The sequence below is a fragment of the Aethalodelphis obliquidens genome, unplaced genomic scaffold, assembly GCF_003676395.1.
Source record: "Aethalodelphis obliquidens isolate GAN/ISIS:26980383/991018 unplaced genomic scaffold, ASM367639v1 scaffold9, whole genome shotgun sequence".
In the NCBI taxonomy this organism is placed as follows: domain Eukaryota; kingdom Metazoa; phylum Chordata; class Mammalia; order Artiodactyla; family Delphinidae; genus Aethalodelphis; species Aethalodelphis obliquidens.
In genome coordinates this window covers 30,143,624-30,164,674 of record NW_020837953.1, presented here as the reverse complement: position 1 = coordinate 30,164,674, position 21,051 = coordinate 30,143,624, and the positions used below count along the sequence as shown (strand labels likewise).

The 21,051-nt window shown below is 40.8% G+C and overlaps 1 protein-coding gene across 17 annotated transcripts in view; it reads left to right on the top strand.

The window, feature by feature from the left end:
- EPB41 (erythrocyte membrane protein band 4.1) overlaps positions 1-21,051 on the top strand; it is a 206,215-nt gene that overhangs the window by 173,676 nt on the left and 11,488 nt on the right. For 8 of the 17 annotated variants that reach the window (XM_027109405.1, XM_027109402.1, XM_027109397.1 and 5 more), the window contains 3 exons: positions 4,054-4,503; positions 5,723-5,851; positions 17,817-17,918. In XM_027109405.1, coding sequence (XP_026965206.1) covers positions 4,054-4,503; positions 5,723-5,851; positions 17,817-17,918 — 681 coding nt within the window. The remainder of the gene's footprint in view (positions 1-4,053; positions 4,504-5,722; positions 5,852-17,816; positions 17,919-21,051) is intronic. The other 9 variants (XM_027109403.1, XM_027109404.1, XM_027109406.1 and 6 more) reach the window with 2 other exon arrangements.

The window sequence follows — 21,051 nt, the reverse complement described above, 5'->3', positions numbered from 1 at the left end:
CCTTTGGGCCTACTTGAGATACTTTCTTTTGCCATGGGAAGAAATGGGCTTTTGAATCAATCACTGACCTTAGTTTAAACCCTAGTTCCATCACTTCCTAGGTCTGACTTGCTTACCCTCTCCATTTTTTCATCTATAAAATAGAGATAGTGACTACCTCATAGTGAGGTTGTGAAAAATTAAATGAGAAAACATGTTAGAGTGACTGTCACACAGTGAACATGCAATAATGTTAGTTTTCCTCTTATTTTACTGATGTAGGAGATAGAATGCTGGACCAGAATGCTGGTCTGGTCAAGTGGGCTGCTTCTTATGTTCTTTGTAAACAAGGCTTTTCAATTTTTTTTTTTTTGGAAAGAGCATCTCTGGGTTTTTTTTTTTAATTAATTAAATTACTTAATTAATTTTTTATTTTTGGCTGCCTTTGGTCTTTGTTGACGCATGTGGGCTTTCTCTAGTTGCAGCGAGCGGGAGCTAACTCTTCATTGCAGTGTGTGAGCTTCTCATTGCGATGTCTTCTCTTGTTGCGGAGCATGGGCTCTAGGTGCGCAGGCTTCAGTAGTTGTGGCACACGGGCTCAGTAGTTGTGGCTCACAGACTCTAGAGCGCAGGCTCAGTTGTTGTGGCGCACGGGCTTAGTTGCTCTGCAGCATGTGGGATCTTCCCGTACCAGGGCTCAAACCCCCCTGTCCCCTATATTGGTAGGCGGATTCTTAACCACTGCACCACTAGGGAAGTCCCAAGCTTTTTTAATTTTTGAATAGCACAAGTCAAAGCAGTTCTTAGGGTTCCTGGATTTATTTGGTATAATTTCAACAAGTTTTTACTGAACATCTATTACGTGCCAAAAACTGTGCAAGAGAGATTAACAGAGCTAAGAAACATAGCAAGTTCTTATCAGTCTAATGGAAAAGACAGATGAGTAAACCAATAATGACAGGGTACAACGGGAACAAAAGAGGCATGGTATCTAAATATACTTTAGGCAGTTGGGGGAAACTTCTAGAAGAACTGACTTGAGCTGAGTATGGACTTGCAGGCAGAAGGAACGATACGATATTGGCAAAGGCACGGGGACAAAAGAAAGCATGCTCTGTTCTAGGAACTGCAAATTGTCTTGAATTAATGGAGAGAAGGATGTATGTGAAGTTTTAGCAAGGTGAAGCTGGAGAGAGAGGTAGGAGTCATATTTTAAAGTATTTTCTATGTCTTAATAAAGGACCTGAACTTTATCCAGAAGGCAATGAAGAACCACTGAAGGATTTTAACCTGAAAAATGGAATTTTCAATGTTTCATTTTAGAAATAAATATTTTCATGACAGAATATAGGATGTGTTCAGAGAAGGTTTGAGGTGAGAAAGAAGGAAGGAAGAAAGAAAAGAAGAAAAATTGTTTAGGGCATTAGTAGTAAGTGGGGTGAGGCACTATTAGAGCCTGAATGAAGATAGTAAGTGTGGGAATAGAGAAGAGTAGACAGATAAGGGAGATATTAAAGTGGAATAGATGAGTTTAGTTTGGGGCATATTGTGTTCCATATGCCTGGGAGAGTGTCCAGTAAGTAGTTGGCTGTGTTGTCCAAGAGATCTGGACAACAGAGCCAACTGGAGCGGCTGATTTGACCATATGTGGGAGTGTTCTAAGTGGTAATCCAACCCAACTGTTATCAGTTTTCCTTTCATTTCCAGTGACTAATACATATTAGGTGATCAGTAAATATTTGCTGAATTGATATTACTGTGGCTACAGCTTTTACCCTTGGTCTCGTCTGTTCCTGCTTTGAAAAACATGATTGATCTATCTAATTTTACTCAGCAGTAGGCAACTTTGGGCCAGGTGGTGCTGGCCTAAGCAACGTTTAATTCACAAATGGCTTCTTGATGACAGACCACTACTTATCACTTGAGCAGACTGGTATAAAATTGGCTCTTACTTGATTATCTTAGGTATTCCCCTGGTTATTAATCAGCCTTCTCATTTGTGACAGAATTATTTGGAGAAGCCATGAAGTGCCTCTCCATGTGAGTGAGTGGGGATATGCTATTCACAGCGCTAGCGCTAGCATATAGCAATTTGAGAAAGCCTGTTTGTTTATTACCAGCTGGTCTATTTTTGGGCAGCTCCATAGCAGCTTGTCTGACTCAAAAGAAATGGTGAGATAAGTGCCCTAGAAAGTAGTACAGTGTGTTAATAACATAACAACAAACTCATTCTAGTGTCCTCCAGGCCCTAGCCTATTATAGGTGCTCAGGTAATGTTGATTGAATTAAGTGAATCTAATGGTAATTGACAGTTACAGAATTTACATGCTTTCATATATATTATTGTATTTGATCTTCAGAACCCTGTGAGCCAAACCAAGTATTACTCTCATTTTAAACACGAGGAAATTCATATACCCTTAGCAAGAGTAGTTTATGTATCTCTGATACATCTGCAGACAGAGACAGTTTCTCTTGTCATCTCTCAATTCCACCTTTTCATGTGCTAAGTAATATTCATGATCAGTCAGTGAAAGACCTGCCTAATGTGAGTTCAACTTGTACCACTTTGAGATGCTCTTGAGTTGACTGTTTCTAGAAGTAAGGTTGGCCTGGAGTTCTTGAGCGCAGTGCATCTTTTCTTACCTTTCTTGGCCACTGGTTTATATTCATCAGAATGTAGGCTGTTTTACAACTTAAGGAGCAGCAGCGATTTTTTAAGAAGTATAATATGTGTAGTGTGATATGAGCACTGAAATGTGTAGGCTGCTCCAAGCGTACGTCATTACTCCAGGAACACCTTTTTAAAAGAGTCCTTTTCTGTTAAGTTCCTTTATGGCAAGCATGTAATATGGTAAATTGATCTTACCAAAATTTCAGACCTAAGTGGCTTATGTACAGCCCTCTGGTGAGCACATGCAGATTTTCCTGACATTTGGCTTCTATTAGATTGTTCATTTCTCAAATGGTTCCTATTCTTTTCCTAATAGTGTGAATTCCTACTTTTCTTCCACCTACAGCACCTTTCTTTAAACTTTAGGAGTAGGTCTACTGTGATGTTATCTTCTCTCCACATTCTCTTGAAAGTTCTTATTTTAGATCTATTTTCCCTGTGATGTGAGGCATTTAGCCCAGGAGGGAACTCTGTGTTTCCAGGATTTATTTCTCTTAGGGGTTGGAGATATGTCATTCATCTGTGGAGAAATACTTCTCAGCTGCTCAGTTGCATTTATTCTGTTTACAAAGAAATGTTTCACTATTTTTGATATTATAGTTAACTCTTTGACGATGATTGGATTAAGTCTGTGCTGGATGTACTCGATTTCCATATCTCTGCCAACCAGAGTCTAGATTTTAGCCTCTGCATTATGGGCCAGCTTGATGATACATATGGCTTGGAGATATGTGGAGTATTTTTCAATCTGATCAGACTCCTCAAGAATATGTTTTATTGACTCATAAATTGCATTGTGTCCTGTGCATAGTAATGAGTTAGGTATTTAGGAATAGTGACTCCTCTAAGTATGAAGAGTATGTGTTATACAGAGAACACCATAGAAATACAAAGTGCTTGTAATATGAAGTGCTTGGTACTATGTGAGGCACATCGAAATCGTTTCTCAGATTAACCATGTTGTAGAAATATGACCAAAATGAGGTTGGAATCACTTAAGCTGCTGACATGTTTAGTGAACAGTAATTCTTCCTTTTGACCACCTCAGGAGTTAAGATTCTTGGTTTATATTAGTATTAATTTTTTTTTTTTTTTTTTTTGCTGTACGCGGGCCTCTCACTGTTGTGGCCTCTCCCGTTGTGGAGCACAGGCTCCAGACGCGCAGGCTCAGCGGCCATGGCTCACGGGCCCAGCCGCTCGGCGGCATGCGGGATCTTCCCGGACCGGGGCATTAAACCGCGTCCCCTGCATCGGCAGGGGGACTCTCAACCACTGTACCGCCAGGGAAGCCCAGTATTAATATTTTTGAGGCCTCTTAGAAATCATTGTTGATTCTCAGAGTTCACTGTATTCCCCACGAATTCCTAATCTTGCTTTTGTATGTGTTCATTCATTTGTAGAATATAAATGGCATTCGCACAGAGGAGGTGGCTGCCATGACCAAGGGGCCATCTACCAACCCTGACTCTGAATGGGAGGGCCCCAAGCATTCAATAATTCCTAGTAAGAGCCAAATGACTACCCCGTTGGAGTCTCCACAAAACTTTGACTTTGGCTCCCTCTCCATAAGCAGCAAGGAGACGGAAGAGAAGGAGCAGGGGGCAACTGGCTATCTTGATATTAAGGAAATGTCGAGAGGTCCAAGTGGGGAATGTGTAGGAGTGGAGGAACAGGCCAGTGCCTTAAAGTCCTCAATATCACCAGCTTCCTCTCAGCTGCAAGTTGCTGAAAAAAAAGCAGAGAGTAGTGAAGAACATGTTATACCAGGAGAGCCTGTTGGAGAGCAAAATGGATCATTTCTTGACTCTCGTGTGGGTAACCAGTTCCCCACCCTCATTCGAAGTTTCCAGGTAGTAACTGATTCAGTCGTGCAGATCTAATGACTCACTTTGGGAGAGGGCCAGAATCTATTCTGTGGAGGAGGTGGTGGTGGTGGCAGTGGTGAGGGTAGTAGCCTCTTGGCTTTTTTTCAAAATCACAGAATATAATTGAAGTCCTTGATTACTACAAAGAAATTTATTCAGAGTCACTAACACCAAGGCTAGAAATGCTCTCTCCCCTGTTGACTTAACAAAACTCTTGGGGGTAAACTCCAGCTGTTTATCTTTATGAAGCTGGTGTAAGTATGTTCCTCTTTTCCTTGCTCAAGTATGGGCTGTGTAAAGAGGTGAATTTCTGAGACTTCTGTGATGAGGAGCCCTCAGTGTTCTGAGACCCAGCCCAAAAAATTCAAATACTCTTAATTACAAGGGGTAACTGACTTTTTAAATAAGGAGTCAGGCCCCAAATAATTTTTTGTGTATTGCAGCCACATAGCGCAGCCCACCACTCCCACTGACCCCGCTCACGGGAGCTTCCATGATTGTAGGTACTAATCTCCTATGCTAAGGTGGATGGCCGTAATTAACTTTACCACAATCAAATGGTAGTTTTAGGGTGATTTATAGTCTTGGGGAAGGTGAGCTGATGGACAAGAAACCTTTGGTATTTCGCTCATGTTCATTCTTCTGAAATTCTGAGATTAATCACCAGGTGGTGGTAGAACTGATTATTTTCTCTCCAGTTTTCCAAATACTGTTTCTTTTCAATAACTCCAAAGTGAATGTCTGACATTGATTTGAAAGAAGTTAATGAATTCCAGGGTAATGTGTTCCGAGCCACTGCTATTTCCTGTACCATTTGTACATAGAGGAGGAAATGTGGCTGATTTTCTTAATTTTGATGGTACAGTCACAAGGACAAACAAAAGTGAGTGCTATTTGGCAAGTAGTTTTATATTCAAATTCTGAGGGTCAGTCTGAAGTGTTTTGTATCACCAATCGTAACTGTCTGATATCATAGCTTTCCATTAAGAATATGAAACTGATTATCGTAATGCTGTTCTTTAATATCTTTCATGATTTGACACCTTGTCAGGGCTACTTTGGAATAGTGTCCAAGTCTTGGGCAGAGATTGAGCTAGCCCTTTGCTTGATTAGAGCAATCACTTTGATCAGCTCAATGTCAGAAGGTTAGTTCTCCACAGCCTTCGGAAGACTCCGGTAACTCTGTTTCTTTACTGCTTCACAGCCTCCCCTGGTGAAGACTCAGACCGTCACCATCTCAGACACTGCCAATGCTGTGAAAAGTGAAATTCCAACCAAAGACGTCCCTATAGTCCACACTGAGACCAAGACCATCACTTATGAGGCTGCCCAGGTAGGACACACTTTGATGTTTCAGAACCAAAGACTACAGTAAACACGATAAATAACCTTTCTTCACAGGGTTGCTAATCACTTCCTGCAAATAATGCTAGGCTTTTCTGGGGCAGTTCTTTTCAGAAGAGATTACTGATCTCAAGATGTCCCAAAATACTTTTTCAAAAGCAACATTATCTTGGATCTGATTGCTTATATCCACGCAATTCAGTTAGGGAAGGCAGACTAGTGTAATGGTTGATAACATGGGCTTTGGGTCAAACAAACCTGAGTTCAGGTCCCAGCTTTTTTAAAAATGTATTTAATTAATTAATTTATTTTTGGCTGTGTTGGGTCTTCATTGCTGTGCGCGGGCCCTCTATAGTTGTGGTGAACAGGGGCCCCTCCTTGCCGTGGTGCGCGGGCCTCTCATTGCGGTGGCCTCTCTCATTGCGGAGCACGGGCTCTAGGCGTGTGGGCTTCAGTAGTTGTAGCACGTGGGCTCAGTAGTTGTGGCTCACGGGCTCTAGAGTGCAGGCTCAGTAGTTGTGGCCGCACAGGCTTAGTTGCTCCGCGACACGTGGGATATTCCCGGACCAGGGCGGCATGTGGGATCTTCCCGGAGCAGGGCTCGAACCCGTGTCCCCTGCATTGGCAGGTGGATTCTTAACCACTGTGCCACCAGGGAAGCCCCAGGTCCCAGCTTCTTCATTTGCTAACTTAAACAAGTGGTTGAATGTCTGTGAGCCCCGATGCCCCCCCCACCCCACCTCCACCCACATGATGTTAGTATCTACTTAATGATTCTGTTGTAAAGCTTATATAAAATACAGTACTGTATGGAATCAACTTGAGCACCACGCCTGAAAGTGTAAATAAGAAACAGCTATAATAATTATAATCAATTTATTACAATTAAATTTAAAATCATGTAAGAATTTAGTACTTAAAATTTTTGTTTACTTCCTACTTTTAGTAATATTTCTCCTTCATTGTTAGTAATTTGAATGAGCTCGGGTTGCTTGTGTTGAGTTTTCTTTTTTTTTTAATATTTAAATATATATTTATTTATTTTTTTTTTTTTTTTCTTGTTAGTCATCCATTTTATACACATCGGTCTATACATGTCAATCCCAATCTCCCAGTTCATCACACCACCACTCCCACCCCGTGCCGCTTTCCCCCCTTGGTGTCCATACGTTTTTTTCTCTACTTCTGTGTCTCAGTTTCTGCTCTGCAAACCAGTTCATCTGTACCATTTTCTAGGTTCCACATATATGCATTAATATACGATATTTGTTTTTCTCTTTCTGACTTATTTCACTCTGTATGACAGTCTCTAGATGCATCCACGTCTCAACAAATGACCCAATTTCATTCCTTTTTATTGCTGAGTAATATTCCATTGTGTATATGTACCACATCTTCTTTATCCATTCGTCTGTCAGTGGGCATTTAGGTTGCTTCCATGACCTGCCTATTGTAAATAGTGCTGCAATGAACATTGGGGTGCATGTGCCTTTTTGAATTATGGTCTTCTCTGGGTATATGCCCAGTAGTGGGATTGCTGGGTCATATGGTAGTTCTATTTTTAGTTCTTTAAGGAACCTCCATACCGTTCTCCATAGTGGCTGTATTAATTTACATTCCCACCAACAGTGCAAGAGGGTTCCCTTCTCTCCACACCCTCTCCAGCATTTGTTGTTTGTAGATTTTCTGATGATGCCTATTCTAACTGGTGTGAGGTGATACCTCATTGTAGTTTTGATTTGCATTTCTCTAATAATTAGTGATGTTGAGCAGCTTTTCATGTGCTTGTTGGATATCTGTATGTCTTTGGAGAAATGTCTGTTGAGGTCTTCTGCCCATTTTTGGATGGGTTGTTTTTTTTTTTAATTTTGAGCTGTATGAGCTGTTTATATATTTTGGAGATTAATCCTTTGTCCAATGATTCATTTGCAAATATTTTCTCCCATTCTGAGGGTTGTCTTTTCATCTTGTTTATGGTTTCCTTTGCTGTGCAAAAGTTTTTAAGTTTCATTAGTTCCCATTTGTTTATTTTTGTTTTTATTTCCATTACTTTAGGAGGTGAATCAAAAAAGATCTTGCTGTGATTTATGTCAAAGAGTGTTCTTCCTATGTTTTCCTCTAAGAGTTTTATAGTGCCCGGTCTTACATTTAGGTCTCGAATCCATTTTGAGTTTACTTTTGTGTATGGTGTTAGGGAGCATTCTAATTTAATTCTTTTACATGTAGCTGTCCAGTTTTCCCAGCACCACTTATTGAAAAGCCTGTCTTTTCTCCACTGTATATCCTTGCCTCCTTTGTCATAGATTAGTTGTCCATAGATGCGTGGGTTTATCTCTGGGCTTTCTATCCTGTTCCATTGATCTATATTTCTGTTTTTGTGCCAGTACCGTACTGTCTTGATTACTGTAGCTTTGTAGTATAGTCTGCAGTCAGGGAGTCTGATTCCTCTAGCTCCATTTTTTTCCCTCAAGACTGCTTGGGCTATTATTCAGGGTCTTTTGTGTCTCCATACAAATTTTAAGATTTTTTGTTCTAGTTCTGTAAAAACTGCCATTGGTAATTTGATAGGGATTGCATTGACTCTGTAGGTTGCTTTGGGTAGTATAGTCATTTTTATAATATTAATTCTTCCAATCCAAGAACATGGTATATCTCTCCATCTGTTGATATCATCTTTAATTTCTTTCATCAGTGTCTTATAGTTTTCTGCATACAGGTCTTTTGTCTCCCTAGGTAGGTTTATTCCTAGGTATTTTATTCATTTTGTTGCAGTGGTAAATGGGAGTGTTTCCTTAATTTCTCTTTCAGATTTTTCATCATTACTGTATAGGAGTGCAAGACATTTCTGTGCATTAATTAGATTTCTGTGCATTAATTTTGTATCCTGCAACGTTACCAAATTCATTGATTAGCTCTAGTAGTTTTCTGGTGGCATCTTTAGGATTCTTTATCTGCAAACAATGACAGTTTTACTTCTTCTTTTCCAATTTGTATTCCTTTTATTTCTTTTTCTTCTCTGATTGCCGTGGCTAGGACTTCCAAAACTATGTTGAATAATAGTGGTGAGAGTGGACATCCTTGTCTTGTTCCTGATCTTAAAGGAAATGCTTTCAGTTTTTCACCATTGAGAATGCTGTTTGCTGTGGGTTTGTCATATATGGCCTTTATTATGTTGAAGCAGGTTCCCCCTATGTCCACTTTCTGGAGAGTTTAAATGGGTGTTGAATTTTGTCAAAAGGTTTTACTGCATCTATTGATATGATCTTATGGTTTTTATTCTTCAGTTTGTTACTATGGTGTATTACATTGATTGATTTGTGTATATTGAAGAATCCTTGCATCCCTGGGATAAATCCCACTTGATCATCGTGTATGATCCTTTTAATGTGTTGTTGGATTCTGTTTGCTAGTATTTTGTTGAGGATTTTTGCATCTATATTCATGAGTGATATTGGTCTGTAATTTTCTTTTTTTGTAGTATCTTTGTCTGGTTTTGGTATCAGGGTGATGGTGGCCTCATAGAATGAGTTTTTGTGAGTTTTCCTTCCTCTGCAATGTTTTGGAAGAGTTTGAGAAGGATGGGTGTTAGCTCTTCTCTAAATGTTTGATAGAATTCACCTGTGAAGCCATCTGGTCCTGGACTTTTGTTTGTTGGAAGATTTTTAATCACAGTTTCAATTTCATTACTTGTGATTGGTCTGTTCGTATTTTCTGTTTCTTCCTGGTTCAGTCTTGGAAAGTTATACCTTTCTAAGAATTTGTCCATTTCTTCCAGGTTGTCCATTCTATTGGCATAGAGTTGCTTGTAGTAGTCTCTTAGGATGCTTTGTATTTCTGCAGTGTCTGTTGTAACTTCTCCTTTTTCATTTCTAATTTTATTGTTTTGAGTCTTCTCCCTCTTTTTCTTGATGAATATGGCTAATGGTTTATCAATTTTGTTTATCTTCTCAAAGAAGCAGCTTTTAGTTTTATTGATCTTTGCTGTTGTTTCTATTTCATTTATTTCTGCTCTGTTCTTTATGATTTCTTTCCTTCTGCTAACTTTGGGTTTTGTTTGTTCTTCTTTCTCTAGTTCCTTTAGGTGTAACATTAGATTGTTTATTTGAGATTTTTCTTGTTTCTTGAGGTAGGCTTGTATAGCTATAAACTTCCTTCTTAGAACTGCATTTGCTGCATGCCATAGGTTTTGGATCATGGTGTTTTCATTGTCATTTGTCTCTAGATATTTTTGGATTTCCTCTTGGATTTCTTCAGTGATCTCTTGGTTATGTAGTAACGTATTTTTTAGCCTCCATGTGTTTGTGATTTTATGTTTTTTTCCCTGTAATTGATTTCTAATCTCATAGCATTGTGGTTGGAAAAGATGCTTGATATGATTTCAGTTTTCTTAAATTTACTGAGGCTTGATTTGTGACCCAGGATATGATCTGTCCTGGAGAATGTTCTGTGTGCACTTGAGAAGAAAGTGTAATCTGCTGTTTTTGGATGGAATGTCCTATAAATATCAAGTAAATCTATCTTGTCTATTGTTTCATATAAAGCTTGTGTTTCCTTATTAATTTTCATTTTGGATGATCCGTCCATTGGTGTAAGTGAGGTAAGTCCCCCAGTATTATTGTGTTACTGTCGATTTCCTCTTTTATAGCTGTGTGTGGTTGCCTTATGTATTGAGGTGCTCCTATGTTGGGTGCATATATATTTATAATTGTTATATCTTCTTCTTGGATTGATCCCTTGATCATTATGTAGTGTCCTTCCTTGTCTCTTGTAACATTCTTTATTTTAAAGTCTATTTTATCTGATATGAGTATTGCTACTCCAGCTTTCTTTTGATTTCCGTTTGCATGGAATATCTTTTTCCATCCCCTTACAGTCTGTATGTGTCACTAGGTCTGAAGTGTGTCTCTTGTAGACAGTATATATATGGGTCTTGTTTTTGTATCCATTCAGCAAGCCTATGTCTTTTGGTTGGAGCATTTAATCCATTCATGTTTAAGGTAATTATCGATATGTATGTTACTATTACCATTTTCTTAATTGTTTGGAGGCTTTTTCTGTAGATCCTTTTCTTCTCTTTTGTTTCCCACTTAGAGAAGTTCCTTTAGCATTTGTTGTAGAGCTGGTTTGGTGGTGCTGAATTCTCTTAGCTTTTGCTTGTGTGTAAAGGTTTTGATTTCTCCATAGAATCTGAATGAGATCCTTGCTAAGTAATCTTGGTTGTAGGTTCTTCCCTTTCATCACTTTAAGTATATCATGCCACTCCCTTCTGGCTTGTAGAGTTTCTGCTGAGAAATCAGCTGTTAACGTTATGGGAGTTCACTTGTATGTTATTTATCGTTTTTCCCTTGCTGCTTTCAATAATTTTTCTTTGTCTTTAATTTTTGCCAATTTGATTACTGTGTGTCTCGGCGTGTTTCTCCTTGGGTTTATCCTATGTGGGACTCTCTGCACTTCCTGGACTTGGGTAGCTATTTCCTTTCCCATGTTAGGGAAGTTTTCAACTATAATCTCTTGAAACATTTTCTCGGGTCCTTTCTCTCTCTCTTCTCCTTCTGGGACCCCTATAATGCGAATATTGTTGCATTTAATGTTGTCCCAGAGGTCTCTTAGGCTGTCTTCATTTCTTTTTATTCTTTTTTCTTTATTCTGTTCCGCAGCAGTGAATTCCACCATTCTGTCTTCCAGGTCACTTATCCATTCTTCTGCCTTAGTTATTCTGCTATTGATTCCTTCTAGTGTAGTGTTCATTTCAATTATTGTATTGTTCATCTCTGTTTGTTTGTTCTTTAGTTCTTCTAGATCTTTGTTAAACATTTCTTGCATCTTCTTGATCTTTGCCTCCATTCTTTTTCCAAGGTCCTGGATCATCTTCACTATCATTATTCTGAATTCTTTTTCTGCAAGATTGCCTATCTCCATTTCATTTAGTTGTTCTTCTGGGGTTTTATCTTGTTCCTTCATCTGGAACATAGCCCTCTGCCTTTTCATCTTGTCTGTCTTTCTGTGAATGTGGCTTTTGTCCCACAGGCTGCAGGATTGTTGTTCTTCTTGCTTCTGCTGCCTGCCCTCTGAGTTGTTTTTCTTGTCTTTCTTCTTCACAGATGCCAAAATTGAGAGAAAATTTTCCTTCTATAAACTGAGCTGTTAATCATTACTGCAACCAGTATTTGTTGAGCATTTATATGTTAGGCCAAAGCAGTGTACAGGGTGGACACAGGCCCTATGCTCTGGAACTGACATTCTAGTCAGGAGAGACAGGCAATAAAACACATAAATGTATGAATTTCAGACAGTGATAAGTGCTATAAAGAAATTAAATAGGATCAAGAGTTAGACAATGTGGAATAACATGAAAAGTTGCTATTTTGGGGCTAGAATAGTCATGAAAATCCCCTCTGAGAAAGTGACATTTTAGCTGAAGCCTGCATAATGGGAAGGAGACAGCTACGTGGAGCTCTGGCTGGGTGTTTTCACATGAATCCTTTCAGTTAATCCTCACATCACCATAAACTGGATGATGATATCCACCTTTAGGAAGCCGTGTAACTTGCCAATTAAAAGCACTTGCTTTGCAATTAGACAAGTAGAATTTGTATCCTAGCTCGACCATGTACTAGCTGGATAACTTTAAACAAATCGCTCATCTCTGTAAGCCTCTGTTTCCTGTGTGTAAAATGGGGATAATACGACATACCACTGCAAGATCTGAGGGAGGACGGAGTGAAATGATGTCAGTAAAGCGCTTGGTGCATTCATAGACATTCAGTTAACATTAGTATACTTCCCGTGTCTCTCTCTTGTGGTCCAGAGTGTAGAATTTGAGTTTGGTAAATAATGAGAAATTGCTTCAAGTTTTCTGGCAGTGGTGATAAAGTGGCCTAATTAAAGCAATGGTTTTGGAAGATGGTTCCTAAAGCTGTATGCTGCACCTATTAAAGGAGAGGCTGCCTAGAGACAGGAATGCGGCTACGGGAAGTCTGGGGGGTTACTTGTGAAGAACTGAGGTGTAGCCTGAGGAAACAAGAAGAAAGAGCTGCGTCAGGAGAGACACTGATGGATGAAAAGGACTTGGCTGTGAAGCGGACTACAAAGGAAGTCTGGGGACATTCCTTTAAGATTGTGCACACAATGAGCCAAGGATGTTTAGAAAAGAAGTACTTGCAGATGGGCGGGAACCCTTTAAGTTGTCACTACCATGGAAACAACCTAACTGTCTATCAGTAGGGAACATGTTTGTAAATTATGGTACATCCAATTAAGGCAATTCTGTGCAGCCATTAAAAAAAGCTTCTGATGGGAATAATCTACGTGATAAATCGGTAAATGAAAAAATGCAGTGCAATATGGTATAAATAATATGCTACTGTTTATGGGAGGGAAAAGGGTTGTATGTACAGCTATGTATGAATAGGCTTATATGTGAATATACTAACTCTGAATGGGTACTTAGAAAAACAAAAACAAAAAACCACCAGTGGTGGCCTGGGATGAAGAGGCCTGGGATGCAGGCTGTGGTTAGGAGTGGGAGGGAGACCAACAATTCATTGATCTCCATTTTAAAGATTTAAAATTTTGTAGCATGTGCATATCAAAAAAAATGTTTTTAATCGTTCAAAGTAAATTATTAAAAAAGTTGTTAGGGCCATCCTGACCACAGAAGCCCATGTTTGGTTTGAGTATAGCCCCTACAAAAAAGGGAAAGGAAGCAGTCATTTTTAAAAATCCTAGCATGTAAGAGAAATACAGAGCCATTATGAAGTACAAGATAAAGCATGTGGGCTTTGGAGTTAGAGAGACCTGGATCTTCATTCCAGCACTTGCTAGTTTCATGACCTTCAGCAAGTCACTTAACCTCTGAGCCTTAGCCTTCTCTTCTGAAAAATACCTTTTTAAGGTCACTGAGATAAAGATAATACTCGCCTGGCACATAGTGGCTATTCCAAAATGGTAGGTATTATATTGTTATACATCTAAGACGGTCAGCCAAGATACAAATTACTTCTTATTGACTAGACAGTGGAGTATAGTGAGGAAAAGTATTGACTTTGGAATTAGATTTCCTGGGTTTCAACCTGCTCCATCACTTACTAGTGTGCAGTCAAGTAACTGAATCACTGTGTGCCTCAGTTTCCTCATTTGTAAAATGAGGCTAATAATAGTTGTACCTCATAGGGTTGTTGAGAGGAATAAATGAGTTAATGTACATAAAATGTGAGTTTCACAATGTGCATTTCAAATTAAGTTGTCACTACCATGGAAACAATCTAAATGTCCTTCAATAGGGAGCAGGTTAAATAAATTATAGTACATCCCATTAAGGTAATGCTTTACAGTTATTTTTAAAAGCTTCTGCTGGGAATAGCTACGTGATAAACTGGTAAATGAAAAAGCTCAGTGCAGTATGCTGTAAATAATTTGTAGAAAAAGTGCCTGGCACATAATAAGCACCAGATAATTATTTGCTATTGTTATTGTTTATTTACTATAATTATTTTTGCTTGTGTTTTTATTATCTTTCCAGACAAGTAAACCTGAGAACCTTTTTTTTTTTTTTTTTTTTTTTTTTTTTTGCGGTACGCAGGCCTCTCACTGTTGTGGCCTCTCCCGTTGCGGAGCACAGGCTCCAGACGCGCAGGCTCAGCGGCCATGGCTCACGGGCCCAGCCACTCCACGGCATGTGGGATCTTCCCGGACCGGGGAATGAACCCGTGTCCCCTGCATCGGCAGGCGGACTGAGAACCTTTTTTTAATCCATCCATAATTCCTACATTTTGGGACATGGCGAGAGGAGGTGGGGAGCCAGAATAGGGTTTTACTGTTTGCATATATGTGCATGTATGTGTACCTGAGGTAACATTTACATACAGTGATATGCACAGACGTTAAGAGTTCAGTTTTTTGTTTGTTTGTTTGTTTGTTTTTTTGTGGTACGCGGGCCTCTCACTGTTGTGGCCTCTCCCGTTGTGGAGCACAGGCTCCGGACGCGCAGGCTCAGCGGCCATGGCTCACAGGCCCAGCTGCTCCGCGGCATGTGGGATCCTCCCGGACCGGGGCACGAACCCGTGTCCCCTGCATCGGCAAGCAGACTCTCAACCACTGCGCCACCAGGGAAGCCCAAGAGTTCAATTTTTTATTGGTTTTGACGAATGTATCTACCTGTGTAACCAAGACACATTTGGGTTCAGAACATTTTCATCACTCCTGAAACTTTCTTCATAGCCTTTGCCAGTCCATCCCTATCCCTCTAGGCAGCCACTGCTCTGATTTCTGTTATCATAGCTTAGTTTTACCTGTTCTTGGACTTCATATAAATGGAAGTATACAGTCATACCCTTTTGTGTCTGAACATGTTTTTCAGATTCATCCATGTTATATGAATCCATAGTTCACTGCTTTTTATTGTTGAGTAGTATTCCATTGTATGAATATACCGCAATTTGTTTATCCTTTCATTTGTTGATGGACAGTTGAGTTGATTCCAGTTGGGGGCAAATATGGATAAAGCTGCTTTAAACATTCATGTGCGAGTCTTTCTGTGGACATATGTTTTCACTTATCTTGGGTAAACACCTAAGAGTGGAACTGCTGTGTCATAGGATAAAGGGATGGTTAACTTTATAAGCAACTGAAAGCTACAGTACCATTTTGAGAAAACACTGGTAAGAAAAGAGGCCCCATGTGGAAAGAGTGTTAAGTTGGAAATCATAACAATGTCTCCTCCCTCTTCCACCTTCTTCAGAGACAGAAAAGGAGGAGGAAGGGGGTGGGAGGGAGGTAGAAAAAAATAGATTCTTAGGTTTAGTAGAGGAGGAGCTTTTCAAAAAGGTTTAGCCCTCCTGGCACGCAAATTCTTTTTTTTTTTTGGATTAAAAAAATTGTTATTGACGTATAGTTGATTTACAATGTTGTGTTTCAGTGTACAGCAAAGTGATTCAGTTATACATACATGTATATATCTGTTCTTTAGATTCTTTTCCATTATATGTTATTACAAGATATTGAGTATAGTTCCCTATGCTATACAGTAAGTCCTTGTTGGTTATTTTATATATAATAGTGTGTATATTTTAATCCCAAACTCCTAATTTATCCCTCCCTCCAACCTTTTCCCCTTTGGTAACCATAAGTTTGTTTTCTATGTCTGTGAGCCTATTTCTGTTTTATAAATAAGTTCATTTGTATCATTTTTTTAGATTCCACGTATAAGCGATATCATATGGTATTTGTCTTTCTGTGTCTGACTTGCTTCACTTGATAATCTCTACGTCCATCCATGTTGCTACAAATGGCATTATTTCATTCTTTTTAATGGTTGAGTAATAGTCCATTGTGTATATATTGGCACACAAATTCTTAATAACAACTTATAATGTACTTTTATTTCTAAAATCTCTTTTGATCTTCACAGCAGTGCTACAGTGGAGGCAGAGCACATCTTACAGGGTAGCCTGTTATAAAAATGAGAAAACTAAAGCTCAGAAAAGTCAGAATGACTTGCCCAAGGTTCTACAGCCAGCCACTGTCTGAGCTGGGACCTGAACCCCAATCTTCAGACAGGAAGTCTTTGCCCTCAGTCCTAGTTCAAGCACTTATTAGCATAGAACCTTGGCAAATTGTTATTTCTTTAAGGTTTCTTTTTATTTAATTAATTTATTTACTTTTTTTTTTTTGCTGCATTGGGTCTTAGTTGTGGCACACTGGATCTTTTGTTGCAGCACATGGGCTTCTCTCTAGTTGTGGTGTGCAGGCTCCAGGGCACATGGGCTCTGTAGTTTGTTGCACGTGGGCTCTCTAGTTGAGGTGCATGAGCTCAGTAGTTGTGGCGCACGGGCTTAGTTGCCCTGTGGCATGTGGGATCTTAGTTCCCTGACTAGGGATCGAACCCGCATCCCCCGAATTAGAAGGTGGATTCTTTACCACTGGGCCACCAGGGAAATCCCTTTGGAAAATTATTTAACCTCTCTGGACCTCACTTTTCTGAACTATACAGTGAGCAAAATAATATACAGTGAGTACCTACTTCGGATACTGAGAGGTGTGATTGAGGTAATAGTTGCATTATGTGCTTGGCATATAGTACAAGTGCAATAAATGTTAGCTCAGTCTGAATCTAAGGTAGATAAATATGTCTGGGCTGAAGAAAGTGTTAGTAAACTAGCCAATAATATGCCTGGTATGAGGGTGACGTGTATGAAAGACTTAGGTGACACAATCATGTTCCCTCTCTTTGTTTTGTCCATATTCCTACCTGGAAGTGAATCCAGCCAGGGACTCTTCTCTTTTCTAATTCTCTTCTCCTCCTTCCGCCCTCCCCACAGTATCTCAAAGTTTTGCCTCAATGAAATGTGGCCCTGCTCATAAAAAAGTTGGAGGCCTCTGCTTATAATGCAAATTACTTATATAAAGAGGTGGAGAAGGATGGTAACCTAGCACGTTGCTTGCTGCAGAATTCTTTATGAAAATAATCACAATTCTCTAAATGCCCCTCTGAGTCAGTGTACAATACCAGTAGTTTTGAGTCCTTGGGCAAATCACTCGCTTTCTCTGAACCTGAGTCTTACCTGGGAGTGCTAATAAATTTCTGCCTTTTCTATTTATATTCACAGGGCTTGTGTAAGCATCAAAAAAGAAAGTTTTGAAAGCCATTTATGAGCTGTAAAATGCTGTATACATGTGCATAGTTACTGTCACTCTTGTTGAACCTGTGGTTACACTCCTGCCTCCTTTTTCTCATCCACTCCTGTCACTGACCCAATGCTGGGGAAACTGGACTTGTCCAACTATTTTAGAAGGAGCTTTGTTCCCAGGGGCTTCATTTTATTAATTAAGAGATCACTGTAAGGGAATTGGGTTTTTGCTTTAGAACGTGCAGCTGCAGAGCAAAGCTGCATCTACAACATTTGCCCATGAGGTTTCCTAAGAGGCATGGTGATGAGTTGTGTCTCCTTCTGCAGACTGACGACAGCAACGGGGACTTGGACCCAGGAGTCTTGCTGACAGCTCAGACCATCACATCTGAGACCACCAGCAGCACCACCACAACTCAAATTACCAAGGTAACAGACAGCTAGAAATTCCTTCTGAAATCCAGTGGCATGCCAAGCTTGCTGCCTCTCTGCAAGAACCCTGGTCCATAAGCAAGGGTTTTCAGCTTCTTTCCTACTGAGCCAAATTTTTCCCAGTGTCCAGGGTGAAAAGGCCCTGTTGCTTTCCCCAGCAATAAACCCAGGGAGACCCTGAGCATCCCTGTCTACTTCATGGTCTCATTAAAGTCACATGTGGTTGTTCTCTTTACACATTCGTCTGTCTCCCTGGTCAGTGAGTCCCCTGTCTGGCTGTGGAGGTCAGCCTAAAAATTCAGTTTAAAAAGTCAGACGCAGAGTTCGCGTCTCCCCACAACTAGGGTGCCTGCCGAATGCTGGTGTGGGACCCTGATGCCCAAGGAGATGGGAAGAACCCCCAAGCGAACCGGTAGGATGTGGGGAGACTGAGGGGGGAGGAGAAGTGGAGGCTGGACAGGACCAGCGCCCCTGAGGGGTGGCTGAGAAGGGGGAGGGGTTCCAATGCCTGGAGGGACCCTCGGGGTCTCGGGTTGGGGGGAGCATGCCCAGCGTTTCCCCTGCCCAGTGGGCCGGGGAAGTCTGCCTGGCTCTTGGGCGGGTCCTACGCCCTCAGAGGTCCCCTCTGGGCTGGGTTGGTCCTGGGGTCGTAGGAGGGAGGCCAGGAGAGAACAGGAGAGGCAGGTGGGAGGGACCCTCCAGGACCGGAGGAGCAGGAAAGGAGCAAAGGGTGTTTGCCCCGCCCACTCGAGCCCAGGAAGCCAAGGGGGTTCACTGCCCTCTGAGACCAGAGGCAGGAGGCAGGGGGCACTGGGCCCCTTCTGTTCTGTTGAGCCTAGGCCCCACCACGCCTCCTTCCTTCCCAGGGCCTTTTCCAGCCCTGTGGGTCCTAAGCATAAGCCCTGCCCACCACCCAAACCTCGCCCCTGCTTAGGCCCGCCCTCCACAGCCAAGGCCTTTTTCCACGTTTTTTTCTCCTCTTTTTTACTATTGTGGTTCTTTTTACCTTCCAGTTGTTGTTTCATCTATATTTTTATTTTTATATTTTTTCTAATGTATCTGTTAGTTACCTCGTCTAATTTTATTTTTTACTTTGTTATTGTTCTCCTTTTTTTTTTTTTGCCGCCTGGCATGGGCTTGCGGGATCTTGGTTCATGAGCCAGGGGTCGGGCTGAAGTTCCTGCGGTGGGAGCTCTGAGTCCAAACTACTGGACTAACAGAGAGCCTCAGACCCCAGGGAACATTCATCAGAATGAGGTCTCCCTGAGGTCCTCATCTCAGCACCAAGACCCAGCTCTACCCAACAGCCTACAAACTCCAGTGTTGGAAGCCTCAGTCCAAACAACCAGTAAGACAGGAACACAATCCCACTCACAAAAAAAAGAAAATAAAAAATAAGACAGCAGGGCTTCCCTGGTGGCGCAGTGGTTGAGAGTCCACCTGCCAATGCAGGGGACGTGGGTTCATGCCTCAGTCCGGGAGGATCCCGCATGCTGTGGAGTGGCTGGGCCCGTGGGCTGTGGCCGCTGAGCCTGCGCGTCTGGAGCTTGTGCTCCGCAACGGGAGAGACCACAACAGTGAGAGGCCCGCACACCACTAAAAAAAGAGACAGCAAAAAAATATGTCACAGATGAAGGAGCAAGGTAAAAACCTACAAGACCAAATAAATGAAGAGAAAAGAGGCAATCTACCTGAAAAAGAAATCAGAGTAATGATAGTAAAGATGATCCAGAATGTCGGAAATAGAATGGAGGCACGGATTGAGAAAATACAAGAAATGTTAAGCAAAGATCTAGAAGAACTAAAGAAAAAACAAACAGAGATGAACAACACAATAACTGCAATGAAAAATACACTAGAGGGTATCAATAACAGAATAACTGAGGCAGAAGAATCAATAAGTGAGCTGGAAGACAGAATGGTGGAAATAACTGCCGAGGAGCAGAATAAAGAAAAAAGAATGAAAATAATTGAAGACAGTCTCAGAGACCTCTGGGATAACACCAAATGCACCAGCATTCGAATTATAGGCGTCCCAGAAGAAGAAGAGAAATAGAAAGGGTCTGAGAAAATATTTCAAGAGATTATAGTGGAAAACTTCCCTAACATAGGAAAGGAAATTGTCACCCAAATCCAGGAAGCACAGAGAGTCCCATACAGGATAAACCCTAGGAGAAACACACCAAGACACATATTAATCAAACTAACAAAATTAAATTCAAAGAAAAATATTAAAAGCAGCAAGGGAAAAACCAAGAATAACCCACAAAGGAATCTCCATTAGGTTATCAGCTGATTTTTCAGCAGAAACTCTGCAGGCCAGAAGGGAGTGGCAGGATATACTTAAAGTGATGAAAGAGAAAAACCTGCAACCAAGATTACTCTACCCAGAAAGTATCTCATTCAGATTCGAGGGAGAAATCAAAAGCTTTTCAGACAAGCAAAAGCTAAGAGAATTCAGCACCACCAAACCAGCTTTACAACAAATGCTAAAGAAACTTCTCTAGGCGGGAAACACAAGAGAAGAAAAAGACCCACAAAAACAAACCCCAGACAATTAAAAAAATGGTAAAAGAGGGCTTCCCTGGTGGTGCAGTGGTTAAGAATCCACTGCCAATGCAGGGAACGCGGGTTCAAGCCCTGGTCCGGGAAGATCCCACATGCCGCAGAGCAACTAAGCCCGTGCGCCACAACTACTGAGCCTGCGTTCTAGGGCCTTCGAGCCACAGCTACTGAGCCCACACACCACAACTACTGAAGGCTGCACACCTAGGGCCCATTGCTGTGCAACAGGAGAAGCCACCACGATGAGAAGCCTGTTGACACAATTAGAGAAAGCCTGTGCGCAGCAATGAAGACCCAACGCAGCCAAAAATAAATATATAAAATAAATAAATTTAAAAAAAGAGAAAATGGTAATAGGAACATACATATCGATAATAACCTTAAATGTAAATGGATTAAATGCCCCATCCAAAAGACACAGACTGGCTGAATGGATACAGAAATAAGACCCATATATATGCTGTCTACAAGAGACCCACTTCAGACCTAGGGACACGTACAGACTGAAAATGAGGGGATGGAAAAAGATATTCCATGCAAATGGAAATCAAAAGAAAGCCAGAGT